General features: G+C 39.1%; 1 protein-coding gene across 10 annotated transcripts in view; it reads right to left on the bottom strand.

Moving 5' to 3' along the window:
• The window catches only part of dlg1a (discs large MAGUK scaffold protein 1a), a 111,545-nt gene that overhangs the window by 37,247 nt on the left and 59,227 nt on the right, over positions 1 to 15,071 (bottom strand). For 9 of the 10 annotated variants that reach the window (XM_013911818.1, XM_013911817.1, XM_013911819.1 and 6 more), the window contains 7 exons: positions 9,159 to 9,212; positions 7,218 to 7,268; positions 4,080 to 4,204; positions 3,063 to 3,232; positions 2,738 to 2,874; positions 2,354 to 2,498; positions 609 to 741 (listed from right to left, as the gene is read on the bottom strand). In XM_013911818.1, the coding sequence (XP_013767272.1) occupies positions 609 to 741; positions 2,354 to 2,498; positions 2,738 to 2,874; positions 3,063 to 3,232; positions 4,080 to 4,204; positions 7,218 to 7,268; positions 9,159 to 9,212 (815 nt within the window). Of the gene's footprint in view, positions 1 to 608; positions 742 to 2,353; positions 2,499 to 2,737; positions 2,875 to 3,062; positions 3,233 to 4,079; positions 4,205 to 7,217; positions 7,269 to 9,158; positions 9,213 to 9,314; positions 10,251 to 15,071 lie in introns of those variants that run through there. The other variant, XM_013911826.1, reaches the window with a different exon arrangement.

Here is a 15,071-nt window from a genome sequence, read left to right on the forward strand (position 1 = left end):
GCAGGGAAGAACTGAGGTCATCCTTCGCTGCTCTCACTAAAGATCTCAGAGCACAAAGGAAAGAAGCTTGAAAATACAAGATTTTGATTGTGGATTTTGTCATTTTATAAAATGCAAAACTAAACCATTAACAAACTATTTCTTCAAATTTTGTCAAATTATTTTCGTTTTTTTTTTTTCTTGGTTGACATCTGTGAATAAATGTGGCTCTGACAAAGACTGTTTATAACCATCATATGATGTTAATATGCAAATGTTGGAAAGTTGTTTAATCTAACATAACTTCAAGTAAACCAACATGTACAGCAGAAATCGACAGCCAAATATTGCCATGTCCATACCATGCTTAACAGTACTGATAATCTACTGTTGATTAATTTGTGATTAACTTCTGAACAGCTTTTTTCAGACAGCGCATGAACTGAGCTAACCAAAGATTATTTTCAACTTTCAATCATCCAAAGCTGCTTCAGTGGAGCTCCAAATGATCACAACAGGTCTGTTTTAATAGGCAGTTAAAACTTTAGAAACTTTATCTTGAATTATTATCTCATTTGACAGAAATTTCATTTCTTTCTGTGCGCTACAAAGATAAACTGAGATCTCACCGGGTGATATCATCGTCTCCTGCAATGGACCTGGGCAGCGGTGAGTATCTGGGGGTGGTCAGTGGGGCAGGGCTTACAGATTGGCTGCCACTCATGTAGGGGCTGATGTGGTTATCCTGGTGTGGGGAATATGCTGTGGGAACAAATACAGACATTTCTTTGTAGATAGATAGATAGATAACAAGAACAGTATATACAGGTCACTTAGGGGTCACTTAGAAATGTACTTTGTTTTAAAAACATTTTTTCTATGTACACAGTTTTTAAATGATGTACTTTGAAAAAACTACCGCAGAGCCAAGAAACGTCCTGAGAAATGACAGACAGCGTGATATATAGAATCTGTTAATATGGTAGATTCACAGCAGTGATAAATGACATGCTCTCTGTTAATATGCTCTGTTGGAGAAATGACAAGTGGCAGGAATCCAGAGAACCAAATTTACCCAGTCTGTTAATCGGACTGTTGTATAACAAAAAACACTGTCTGGGAGATGTGATCATTATAGAATATATTCTTAACGTTACCACATAGATGTGAAAGATCATTAAAACTGCTTTCATAAGAAACTGCTTTTATAAAACGAGTAAATCAAACTAGGTAATGTGCATTTCCAATCCAGTTAATCTATCATCCCAAACTGACTAAAGTGACGTCACATATTTAACAGAAAACTTCATAGATGTCAAATAATCGCTATCCTGAAACAGCTTTCTATAGTAGTCTTAATATTTACTTATTACTTATTATTATTTAATAAATAACTTACATATAAAAATATATGCAACTGTGATCTCACACTTCTGGCTTGCTTTTTTTAAATGCACCGTTTCTTTAACATACAGATAGCTCTTATAACTAGGTACCAAGCTTGCATCAGCTGATTTTCATTTAATATTAATATTCAACATATGACATAAAAGTTGCAAGCTAATCCTCATAACTTTGTTCTCATTGTTTCCCGTATGACCAGTTGACATGTATAAAGCTCTGTGCTGATCTAAGTCGAGTGATAACGATTGCTCCATTCTCCCCTCGGAGAGCTTTATTAGCTGATGTAATTTACTTTTTAAAGAGTCTACGTCTGTATCGTGTTGTTTTTCACCTGCTGATTCCGTTTTCTGAATATTTCTTGTTCTCAGCTGTCTTATAAAATATGATATGAACCTCAATGAGACTGCGTGATTAAAGAAAGACTATATCTGATTATATCTTAGCTGAGTATATCTGATGGCATGTAAAGGGAGGACATGCAGATGTTAATAATGGTTTTTGTAGGTACCTTTTTATTTTACGCGAAAGCTAATTTAACTCCATGTACCCGTTTACAGTTTACTTCACCTTCGCTTGACTTTTCTTTGTTTCCTTGATTGGTTGCTGGTCGAGTTTCATGATTCATGACAAGCTCTGAGTAAGAGTCACTGTTCAGGGCTTCAGTAAAAAGCAGCTCTCTCTATGTGTGGGAAGCAAAGAAATTTCAGCTTTCTTCCTTGCTGTTTTCTTTCTTTTTCTTTTCTTTTTTTTTGTTCAGCACCATCTGGCTCTAAAACGCCTCACCATCTTGGTGGCAACGATGTGTACAACAGTCAGCTGCACGCTGTCTGACTGCAAGTTGTTTTTGAACTTCTCAAGAATAGCGAGAGTCTACGCAGACGGATGAAACTGGGTTTCACAAATACATGTTGTGCAATTAAAATATAAAAAATTCAACGTTCAGAACGTAGAGCTCTTTTTGTGTACTCACAGTTAGTGACATCGGGCGGAGGGAAGTTGTCATTGATAAAAAGGGAGGTGTGTTTGGCCACACGCAGGTACACGACATCAGGAGTCGACTTTAGGGCGGCCACTGCCTCCTCGTGAGTTACCTCCTCCAAACAGGAACCATTTACCTGAACATAAATGACATAAACGGTATTATTTTCTACAGACATGCGCCACACATGATAAATATCCATCCATCCATCCATTCAGGTTCATGGGGATGGTACCCCTTTTAGGGTAACTTCTTTTTTAACAGTAATATGAAGTGCAACCTTCATATGCACTTTAGTGTGTATAATTAGATTTTTAAATCAAATTTGCACAAAAGAGAACAGAGTAAAAAAAAAAAGAGGAAGTGTTTTCTTACAGCAACAAGCTTGTCGCCTATTTGTAGACGTCCATCTTTGTGTGCTGCTCCTCCCTCAATGATTTTGGTCACATAGATGCTGTTGTCGCCAGGGACATGTTGGTTTCCAACTCCACCAGCTATACTAAATCCTAAACCTGGAAGAATAAGTCACTGGGTCACACGCTTGAATATTTTCTTAACATCTGATACTTTTTTTGTAAGTCATAACACTGTTTTTTTATGAAGTGTTCTGCTATAGTACCACAACAACAATAACTGCAATATATCTGTGCTGGACTAATTGTAGACTTGGCAGTCTGTTGCTATGCTAGCACAGTCTCACCTTTGGGGCCTTTGACTAGTTTGATATCCAGGATTCTCTCGGTGAGGCTCCTCCTGCGTCGTATACACAGTCTGACCAGACCACCTGCCTCCTTTAGAGCCTCCACGGCGCCGCTGTGGGTCACTTCTCTGACGTCCGTCTCATTCACCCGGACTATACAGTCATTCACCCTGCATGGCAACAATACATGAAGTAAAGAAGTGAACTGCCTTGGATGGGGGAGATGAACTGGGAGGAAAAACAAATGTTATGCTGCCAAGACCAAATTGGGAAAGGAGCTGCTGACAGTGAGTGGTCGCTTTCTTTTTGAGAATTAAAGCTAAACTAGACATACGTCCTGAAATGGGGAGATTGGAGTGGGTGAGTGAACACAATCAAATACCAGAAACTGAAAATAGACAGTTCTTGGTTCAATCAGACATCTCTTGTTCATTTTCAAAGATTGTCTAGAGCCACTGGCTTTACCAAGGTAGTTACCTTGGTATGGGTAAAGAGAAAAACTGCGAGGGATTCACATCCCTTTATTCTTTAGTATAATAACAAGCCGAAGCTCTCATAGTGAAGTCTGTTGTAAAGCTAGACAGCCAATTTACTGTGATTGGAGATGCTCTCCACACAGCAGCCTCTCACAATGTTAGCTGAGTTTGCTGGCAGCTGCTGAAAGCATTGCTGTCTAAGTTCAATAACGCCAGAACAATAATGTTACCTGCTCGATCAATGCCACACCAATAATTAGGTAAATCTGCTGCCACAGGTGTGACGCTACACACATGAACAGCATTGCTTCAGTTTGAATGTGAAAAAGGAGGATTATTAGAGGACTAGAAATACATTCTGCATGCCCAATTTCTGCAAACACTTGTGATAAATGTTCAGACTAAGATGGTCCAATTTCTAACTTTGAGGGCAGCAGCTGAGCTCGGGCATGTAGCACCCAAGAAGCGCTGCACCTGCACATAATGTAATCAAATAATTCTTGCTCACGTCTAATGAAAGCAACAGTGTCTGTGTTTGCACCTGAGTCGTCCATTCTGGGCTGCAGCTCCTCCAGGTATAATCTTGGTGATGAAGATCGAGGGGTCATCTCCAATGTGGGGGTTGTCGGTCCCTCCAGCGATACTGAAGCCGAGGCCTGAGTTACCCTACGCATAGACACAGATACACAGAGTGTTTTAAAGATTAAAGATTACTGTGCACCGTGATATTAACTGATTAATGTTAGTCTGGGCAGGCCATAAAGTCGAGCTCAGCTGCTTTTCAGATCAAGTGATCTTAAAGTCAACAGACATCAGCTGACGGCTTAGCCCTTCCCTACATCCAACTGGCAAACCTCATACAGAATTTGAGTTGATTCAGTGAGCCCACAGTTTCTTGGTTCATGTCAGATTTGTAGACATTATGCCTGCTCTGCTCTGTTCAGCATCATGTAATCCAACACAGAAGACAGAAAACCAACTGGTCCAGTTGCTGTGGCCAAGGTTTTATAGCAGACTAAGGATGGACCACAATGTACGTGCCACGGTCCTGTGTCGTGACCCAGTGTTCTGTGTTATTATTAATCTTTGATTTCATCATGGTTTCTCATTACTAGTCTTTTTGGTTTATGGTTCTGTATTTCTAGCTCTAGTTCTTCTTTGTTTTTTGATCTCCAGTTTTTCTGTGCCCTTCATATTTAGTGTAGGTTTAGTTCTGTCTTTGTGTTTATTTTCTTGTTCCCCAGTCAGTCGTGTCTCATGTCGCAGTTTGTTACTCCTGTCCCTGTGCTCCGTGTTCCCTCTGTTCAGTGGCAAGTCCGTGCCTCTGTGCCTGTCGTGTGTTTCCTGTTTTATCTTGATAGTCCCTGTCCCTGTGTGGTTTTTTTTCCCTTGTCTCGTTGGGTCTGATTTGTCCCAGCTGTGTTCCCCACCTGCTCGTCCTAGTCCTGTGTTTCTCTCTATTAGTTGTTGCATTGTACCCTCACTATGCTGTGCGTTTTTTCGCTGTGCTCCTTGTAGTTTTCTAGCTCTGTTTCCCAGTGTTAGTGTTTTGATTTTGGTTCGTATTTCTAGTTCCTCATTTTTGGTTTTGTTTTCTGTTTGTTTGAAGAATCACTTACATCCAAAATAAAGCTGCCTCTTTTAGTTGATCCTTGCATTTATGAGTCCTGCATTTGGGTCCTGCCTGCCACACAGCAAACCATGACAATATGTGACCTATCCCAACTAGATTCTACTATTCTAATTACCTCAAGCAAGCTTAATCCCTGTATCATCATACATTTACCACAGAAAGAGGTGAAGCTGAACTCTCTTTGGCATACAGGTTATATGTACTGGTGCTCTTCAACACAGTGCAGCCTCCTTTTCTTTTACAAGGAGTTGTTCAACCAGATGAAGTGGTGCAGCAATGAGTCGTGTAACTTAATGTCAAATATAAAAAGAAAAAAGGCGAAAGTTAAGCTGGTAAGAATGTACAAACAGAAAAACATTCATTCTAAGCCACAAAGGGCTAATCAAGTCGAGTGTGGTTGTTCATGAATGAATCACTGTTTGCATTTTCTGGCTCAGAGTCCATGAAGAGGGAAAAAGTATAATGTTATTTTACAGAGCAGTCACTGAAGCGATTTGAACACAGGTTTAGTAAGTTCAGATCTCTGACGCCAGGAATCACCAAGGTAACAGGTAACAGGTAAATTAAAAGCAAGAGCCTTCATTTTAATTCACGCTGATGTTAAATATTAAAAAAAGTAACGTCTGCTTAGGATTTCATATTTGTAAAGATCAAACTTCTTCAAGTCAAGACGCTCAGAGACGAGCTGCAAAAATGATAAAATGTTATAAGGAAATGAAACGGTGTGTCAGTCAGCTCTCTTTCTGGAAGAGAGAACCCAGACAATCTGAAACAAACTCTTTTCACTAAACTTGCTTTCTGGAAGAGCGCCCAGGCAGAAGGTACAGTGCAGATAGCCAAAATATTTGTTCATATGAAAAGATTCCCTCTGATCGGGCTTTGGTTGAATGCTTTTAAAAAAACATGCAACAAAACTGTGCGGAAGCAAAAGAGCAGCTGCACGGAAGGTCTAAAACATGATCGGATAAACCAACAACAATTAATTTTCTTATTGGCTTTTTAAAATTTATATGCATTTATAGGCAATAACCGGGCTAATGAAAACAGAAAATCGATTCATATATCTGCTGAACACACAAAAAGATTGACTTCTGCAATTTCTGCATTTGCCCCAAGAGGCTATGTCAGCAGACTAGATGATGGGTTCTCAGTCTGCCAAACTGTAAGCTGGACAGGGGTTACTGTAAATTTACCTTAGTTCCACTTCAAAGAAGAATAAGAGATTAAGTGTAGGGATATGTGTGTCTCCTAAAGAAGACATTAAAGCATAATTTTTTCTGTTAATGGATCATTTTCTCTTTCCAAAGTAATTTGCAGTGGAAAAAGTCAACATGTAAAAGAGATACAGATGTTTCCAGATATCGCCAGCTGGCATATAGTAGATCACTGGCATGGTGCTTTCTCACTTGCACTCTGTCACTGGATTCAAGGCTAGTATAATGGCTAAGTATAATGTCTACGCCTGTGTTTGCGTGTACGTCCATGGCGTCTTTAAAGCAGATCCAGTCAAGCAGACAGAACCAGGTCACAGGAGAATAGGGCGAGAGAGAGGGAGGTGCAGAGACTGCCTTAGGCATGAGAGAAAGGGGCATGTAATGAGAATGAAGGAGGAAGGGGCCAGGCATGGAAAGGGAAGAAGGATGGAAAAGAAAGAGAGGACAGGGAAAGAGGGCCAACAGAATCAGACCAATGATCAGGCTAAGTTAAGGAAAAGCAGAATGACGAGCTGAAGTAGAGGAAAATAACCGGGGACAAAGGCAGCTAACACAGGGATGGGTTTTCTGACTTAAATCATTGTGTTTTCTCAGCCTTATTAAGGATTTAGATTTTTTTAGAGTCAAAAAACTAGTTAATTTTGTGACATATTTAGTTTGTTAAGAAAAAGAACAGACAAAAAACTTTGAATCTTTATCAGGTTTTAAGGCTGAACTATTATAATTTTTTCATTTTAGTTTTTGCCGTGTTGTGACTACTGTACGTCGAGCTGAGTACATGCAGAGTTTATGTGATGGCCACACATGGTGATGGTGTGTTGTATGTTTTTACCCGCTCCAATGTGATTTCCTCATACTCATAGTCTGCTTCTGTTCCATTGACCTGTTTGAAAGATAAAAAAAGAGAGAGATGAAAATGAACAGTGAGAGTAAACTCTTTCTTTAATCCACATTTGCTTTTCCTTATTTTCTGTCACTGTTACAGGGCTGGATGTTTATATTAAACATGGCCAATGTTTCAAAACATAAAAACTCTGCAAGCCAAAAAATCAATCAATCAATCAATTAAATAAGCTCAGGATTCAGACTGCTTCAGTTTTTTTCAGGTCAGGCATTCAAATGTTACTGAAAGATTAATGTTTGCAAAGAAAGAAAGTTGTGATACAAAATATGTCATGAAGTTATTGTACAAATCTGGGCTTTACACTCATCTTTGCAGTAGTTACCCTTTAGATGTTAAGAAGAACAGAGCATCTTTGGTGAGACCGCCTACACTTTTACATCACAAGTTAAATGTCACATAGACCACAACTTTTTAAATGTTTTTTTTTAAAAAAAACCTCAATCTTAGTCATGTAAAATGTTCTTGAGGTGAAAGTAAAATATGAGGTAAAATTTGTTCACATAAAAGAGAAACTACATTTTGTGTAGTTAGAAGTCACCAGAGATTAAACGTAAAACCCTGTCTTAGTGCAGCAGACACTGAAGCACACCAAAGTAAGCTGCTATCTCTGAACATTAGTAGGAGCTTGACAACGTTTGTTTACTTCTAACTAAAAATGTGACTTGATTATCTGATCACTAACACACTGCCTATTGTAGGTACGACAGACTGCAACAAGTATGTGAACAAAAGAAATGAGAATTTAGAAATTTGATTATTTATGACTGATGCATGAATCCCGCAGATTAGATCCGTAATGCGATGATGCGTCTATGATGTCATATTTAAGAGCATCCCTGATGGCTTGCCCGTGGGCCAATCACATGGCTCAGCTTGGACCGTCTGTACTATAAATCACATTAACATCCACGTTTTAAGACTGAATGTAAAGAGCACAGAATTAAATCTGATCTCAATATATTTTGAGTCCGGCTCAGTTGAAACTAGGAGATACAGCTGCTGCGGGCGAGATGACACGCACACACACATAGTTGATAAACACGTAAACACAGTGGTCGAGCGGCATCCCAGTGGCCCATGTAATCCCCTTGGCTGTAATCTGTGCCTCTGTGCGCTCAGATTAGTTTAGATTGTGAATTTCTGTCGTTTCAAACAGAGGGCACGATCATCCATCAGCCACCATGTACGCTGTGACTACTAATATCTGACACTATTCACATAGTGGTGAGTGCTGCCTGATTATATGGAATTGAACTTACTATGAGCATGACAAAAAACTTAGATTCCTTTGAAACCCTTTAAAATTATTGGATTATTTACTGTGAAGCACAACCATCATTGCAAGTGTCAATATCATAGCATCACAGCATGTGTATTATAACATAGCAATGCACCTGGTGCATTTTTGGCTCCAGAATACCCTGGTCTCTAAAGGTGTCAGAAAAGTTAGTCCTTACTGGAGAAAAGCATCCATAAATGATATCAGCGAACTAATAAGTGAAACCTGCAAGCGCACAAATCTTTCACTGCCTGTGTTTAATTTCAGTTTTAGTTCAGCAGGGACTAATTCCACAGTAATTACATAATAAACTTATCTAACAACCACAGATACTGATTTTCTGTGGCAGCTGGTAAAACGACATCTGTATTCATGTAATTCTAAAGTGAGATTTCAACCTAAAACTCCGTGCACGTTAATTGTTTCTAAAATATTCAAATTACTGCACATGTGAAGCACATTTCTTGGCAAGAAAAAAAACACTAAATTAATGGACTAAAGACAATGATTCAATGTAAAGTTTTTATATTCAACCTTACTATTTAAAAAATATAATTATAGTCTAGCCTTATATCTGAAGCCGTACTCACATATGGGGGGGTGTCGACGCTGTCGGTGTTGACCACCACTGGAGGGGGGTTGGCCTGAAAGAGAGAATGTCGGTGTTATTATTAATTACTTTTAATATCAAAGCACTCTTGCTGAGAACAAAGAGAAACACACAGAGAGCAGCAATAAGCACTTACTCGTCTCATGTTTTGGTACAGCATTTCGAGTACATCTGCTACAGATTACCACCCTGGAGCGACGGCATACACTGCATGACATACTGCACAGCCCTTATACTGGGCAGTACTACAGTACTACACGGCAAACCACGCTATAGGACAACTTACTAAAGCTCTGCCACTGTGCCATAAAGTGTCTCAACAAAAATTCAGAACTGGACCACAAAACACTCGATACATTTTAGACGTTTTTTCTAATAGTAAAATAGTACAACATTGTACACTGCTGCACAGTACTTTACACCACCATCCTATTGTAGGTCATCCATATTTAATCTCTTAAATTAAGTCAACTTCCCAGATCCATCTGCTTTGTATAAATCCACCGACCGCAATCTCCCCTTCACTCCCATGCGCGCTCTGCACTCTACAACAAGTGTTTATTCCTTTCTTCTGCACCCAAAATCAGCCTCCTCTTTCTTCCCGGTCTCCTTCTAAAGAAGAGGCTTGGACCGATCTGTGCTAGGGTTGTGGCAGCTGCAGATGACTGACACTGGTTTCCATTTCCTATTTTCTAATCACATGCAAAGCAAAAGGCAGGAAACTCACTAATACCTACAGGATGTCGTTTTTGTCATTTTGCAAGAACATGAACACCTTTTTTTTTTCCATTTCCAACCTACTGACTCCTGTTCCCTCGTCTCCTCTCACTTTCTCTCCAGAGAGTATCTAGTGCCCTGACGTCCACCTTTAGCACTGGCTCTAGACTTCTCAAACAGCCCAGCGATCAGCGTGCCAGTCCATTTAAGAACTCTGCTTCTTGTTCTGTCGCCAAAAAAAGTTGCCAAACTAACAAGTTAAACTAGCATCAAACAAGCAAGAGAACCAAACAGGCCACCATGACCATGAACATGCAGCAGAGCAGCAACAGCATCTATGTCTCTACTAATCTCTACCTCTCATCCACCCTGTCGCCTCCCCCCCACCCCCCACCCCCTCCTCTCTCACTGCCACATGTGGAACTGTCAGTCAAGCTGGCTGGATGCTTGATCCCACAAGGGAACAGAAGGGGGTAGTGTGGGGTGTGGAGGATTATAGGTATGGTGGGAGGAGTGAAATCCGCCTGCTGGTCAACAATATTGAGAAATGTAGAGTGGAGAAAAAAAAGGATACAGGATTTTTTTTAAAAAGAAAAAAATTAAATAAATAACAGCGTGAGAAGAAATTTGGAGTAAGGTTCAGAGAGACATAGATACAAGGAGGCTGGGACACAGCAGGTTAAGTCCTGCATAATGAGGCACTGAGGCCATGCTGACAGGTACAGCTGTTGTCATCAGGATGTATGAGGACCTGTATTTATGTCAGAGAAGAGGAAAATATCTGTATTAAATATTTTTGGACTGTTATTTGATTTAGGAGAACACTATTCAAATGTTAATGTATACCTAAAGCAAAAATAGGATCTCTCAAGTTTGCTGCTTTTCAAAGAGAGCTCAGACAGTTTTAAAAGCTTTAGAAAAAAACACTGCAGATCACTGCAACAAGGACACCAACCCTCTTTATCCTTTGCCACTAGAAAGCTCACATCAATCACATCAACATAAGGAAATTTAAGAAAAAAACTTAATGATTTCTGATCCCAAACAAATGCACACATTGAGACTACAACCTGTAACAAAGTAACCAGGGACCGATATTATAGGGGTGGCCTGGCTGAAGCTGTTATTTATCTAGGGGTGGCATTGAGTGGAATCAAATGCACTTGGTTCATTAGTCATTGGCATGTGTGACCACCTGTCATTTGGTTTTAGCATTTTGTTGGTCTGGGGGGGTTAACTGAATGCCTCTTTACAACTCTGCAGGCTTCAATTAGACTTTTAAATGTTAAAGCTCACGAGAGCACAATTAGAAAAAGACTGAACAAATATGAATTGTTTAAAAGGGTTTCCAGGAGAACGCCTTGTGTCGATAAACATGGCAGCATAGCTTAGGTTTACAAAGCTGCATCAGGACAAACCACAAAGATTTCTGGAACAATGTCCTCTGGAAAGACAGAACCAAAGTGGAGATGTTTGGCCACAATACACAGCCAAACACAGCATATCAGCACAAACACCTCATAGCTACAGCTAAGCATGGTGGTGGAAAACTAATGATTTTGGCTTGTTTTGCAGCCACAGGACCTTGGCATCATGCAGTCACTGAGTTGACCATGAACTCTATATACCAAAGTATTCTAGAGCGAAATGTGGAGCAATCTGTCCAACAGCTAAAGCTTGGCCAAAACTGGGTCATGCAACAGGACAATGATCCCAAACACAATCCCAAGCAGCAATTGTACAAGAAAATGGCTGAAAAAGGAAAGAGTGAAGGTGTTGCAATGGTCCAGCCAAAGTCCACACCTCAAACTGATTGAAATGCTGTAGCAGGAACTAAAGAGAGCTAGGCATAAATGAACGCCTGCAAACCTCAATGAACTGAAGCAACAATATAAAGAGTAGGCTAAAATTCCTGATTTAAAAACAATTACTTCAAGTTATCGCTTTTATGTAAGCCTCAACTGACAAAAATAATCTAGGAAAATCAATAAAGTTGTTGTTTTTTATATGTAAAAGCTCATATGATGATTATAATAAGGATAAGGATAGCTGCATTGTCAAAATGTGTCAGTGTGTGGGTATAATCGTGGCAGAAAAATCAATCAGTGAAAAAATTCTGCTAGAAAAACACACTCACTGAATGTAACTCCAGTTCTGAGTCTATGCACAGCCCCCCTGCGGGCTTTCCCATTGGCTGGGTGTGGTGGTCAGAGGGGTGGCCAGATTTTAGCCTGTGGACGACAGACTCTACACTCCTGACTTTCACCAGCCAAAACTTGTTTGTCACTGTAATTATCGTGTAGGCTTAACCTGTTAATACCAACAAAGATAACCAGTTAATTGTTTATTCTAATAGTCTTAGACAATGAAACACACTGACGGAGTCACCTCAGCTGACGCTACTGTATTAACACCTATTAACCACAGTATGGAATTTATTCCACTATGCATGCTAGTCCACCGCTTTGCCTAAACCTTATGTGACTCCCTCAGCAGAGGAAAAGCGTTGCACAGTGCAGACAAGCTCTGCGTATGTGTCTCTTTCTCTGTTTGTGCGCACCATTCACAAAGCGACAAATCCAGTCCGTCACTCAGCTGGTGATTCCATTGGCACGCCATGTCAGACTGCACCCTTATGTAACATCAATACATATTTGAATTTGTGTGTGTGTCTGAGTGTGTGAGGACAGAGTTGTGTTACATGAAAAGGCCAAAAGTACAAATGTGCAAATATAAACAAACAAGCACTCGGTGCACAAATACACAGGCACACAAAACATCCATATCCAGACAGTGTTTTGTTATCCTGTGCAAGTGATTGTCAGTCGTTACATAACAGGTGTTACACCAGCTGTGTTATCATGGCATTATGGTTGGTTGAGTCCAACACAGGACAGCTTAGAGAGAGATCCAGACTATCCCACGTTTGTCTTATCACACAGAGAGACATACAAGTGATTAGGTCCTGAAGGAGGTCTGCATATGTGTGTGTGTGTGTGTGCGCGAGTGTGTAGACTTGGGGAAATGATTTTCCATTAGTGTAGCGGGCTTTAATCAGCTTCTAAACCATCAACGTAATTATTAATTAGCAGATGACTCATGATTGGAGAAACAGAAATCAAGAATCCTATAGCAATCTAACACACACACAATCACATATGGAAGAACGCGCAAAACACATACAAAGGCCAAAGTGTTGCGTTTCTCTAAAACCAACTCACACTGGCTGTCCACAGAGGTGAACACGGACCCAAACATTCATACAATCATAACATCATCGCTCGGTCTGACTTCCTAACAAGCAATGAAAATCAGATAACTTAATCAGATGGAGCATGACTCCATCCACTCAGAACAACCACTCCAATCACACTAATCACACCATCGCTACCTTCTAACTCTGTGATCACCGTGTCCGCAATAACTATAGCAAGTAGAAGAGAGCTACACTGTTACATTCATTTCCTTTACTATTCTTCATCTCTGTAGAGTTTATATAATACGACACATTTCCTGTTACACATGGATGGCTATGCTCTTTTGATTGTATTACTGGGAATCGCTCTTGCACTGCGCCCATCATCGTTCAGTGCTGTCCCATTGACTGCAGGCTTTATTTTGAAACCTTTCATTTGCTCTAAATCTGTTTTCTCTGTATTTCTGAATTACTTCCAGTATCCCTCAGAGTAAAAGAGAGACAAGCTATGAATATATTACAATTCATTTGACAGCCCAGAGTGCAGTTTTGTGTGGAAAACATCAGCAAAGCACTCGAAGCTTCAAGATAATGGCAGCAATACTGTAGTGACCTTATGCTTCTAAATTGTCCATAACACTGTGGTCAGATATAAGTACAACACTTGGAGATTGCTTTTAGCAGCCAATGTATTTGTAGATCTCCCATCAGGAAAACAAGAATAATATTAAGGGCATTTGGAAGATTGGGTAAGTATTGGGTAACAAGAACACACCCTCAGATCGGCCTATTTATTTCATTAAGAATAGTCAAGTTGTTGATGACAGGACTGAAGTAGCAAACGAATTAAATTCCTTTTTTGTAAATGTTGGACCTACTTTAGCAAATTTAATTAGAAAAGATGACGACCCAGAATATGAGGAAGTCTAGAAAGGAGAAAGTAGAGTGGTTACTTCTATATTCTTAGCTGATATTACCATAAAAGAAATAGTAGCAATTGTAGAAAACTTTAAAAATAAAAAAATCTACTGACTGTGATGGTATAGACATGGTTATAATTAAAAAGACTTTAGACTGTATAAGTATTCCTCTTTGCTATATTTTTAATCTCTCGTTACAATCAGGAGTATTTCCTGATTGAATGAAAGTGGCAAAAGTGATACCCTTATATAAATCAGGAGATAAGCATAGTTTTAATAACTATAGGCCAGTGTCTCTTTTGTCACAGTTTTCAAAAGTGCTTGAAAAACTTTTTGCGTAAAGACTTGATAGTTTTATTGAAAAAAATCAACTAATAAATGAAAATCAATTTGGCTTTCGTAAAAATAGATCAACGGCATTAGCATTGTTGACTTTCATTGACGATATTTCATCTGCAACCCATAATAATAAATACACAGTCGGGGTATTCATTGATTTAAAAAAAGCTTTTGACACGTTACAACATTCTATTTTGATTTCTAAATTGTATACTTATGGTGTGAGAGGAGTGGCATTGAATTGGTTAAGGAGTTATTTAGAAAATAAGTCCCAATATGTACATTAACTCGGCAATACCTCTGAAAGATTGAAGATTGTATGTGGCGTTCCTCAAGGTTCTATTTTGGGACCTAAACTTTTTAATTTATATATTAATGATATCTGTGACGTATCAAAAAGGTTAAATTTTATTTTATTTGCAGATGACACAAATGTTTATTGCTCAGGAGTGAATTTGAAAGATTTGAAATTATGATTTCTGAGATGTTAAGATTAAAAAAATGGTTTGATGTAAATAAATTATTTTTGAATCTGACAAAAACGAAATTCATGATATTTGGCAATCGTGTAAAGGAGGAAGAAGTCATTATGTCCATTAATGGAGAATTGATTGAAAGAGTTGCTGAATTTTGCTTTTTGGGTGTAATAGTAGATGAAAATATGACGTGGAAATCACATATTGAGTATGTTAGAAAGAAGATGGTTAAAAACATTTATATT

This window comes from Pundamilia nyererei, unplaced genomic scaffold (assembly GCF_000239375.1).
Source record: "Pundamilia nyererei isolate P.nyererei 1_Seehausen unplaced genomic scaffold, PunNye1.0 scaffold00072, whole genome shotgun sequence".
In the NCBI taxonomy this organism is placed as follows: Eukaryota; Metazoa; Chordata; class Actinopteri; order Cichliformes; family Cichlidae; genus Pundamilia; species Pundamilia nyererei.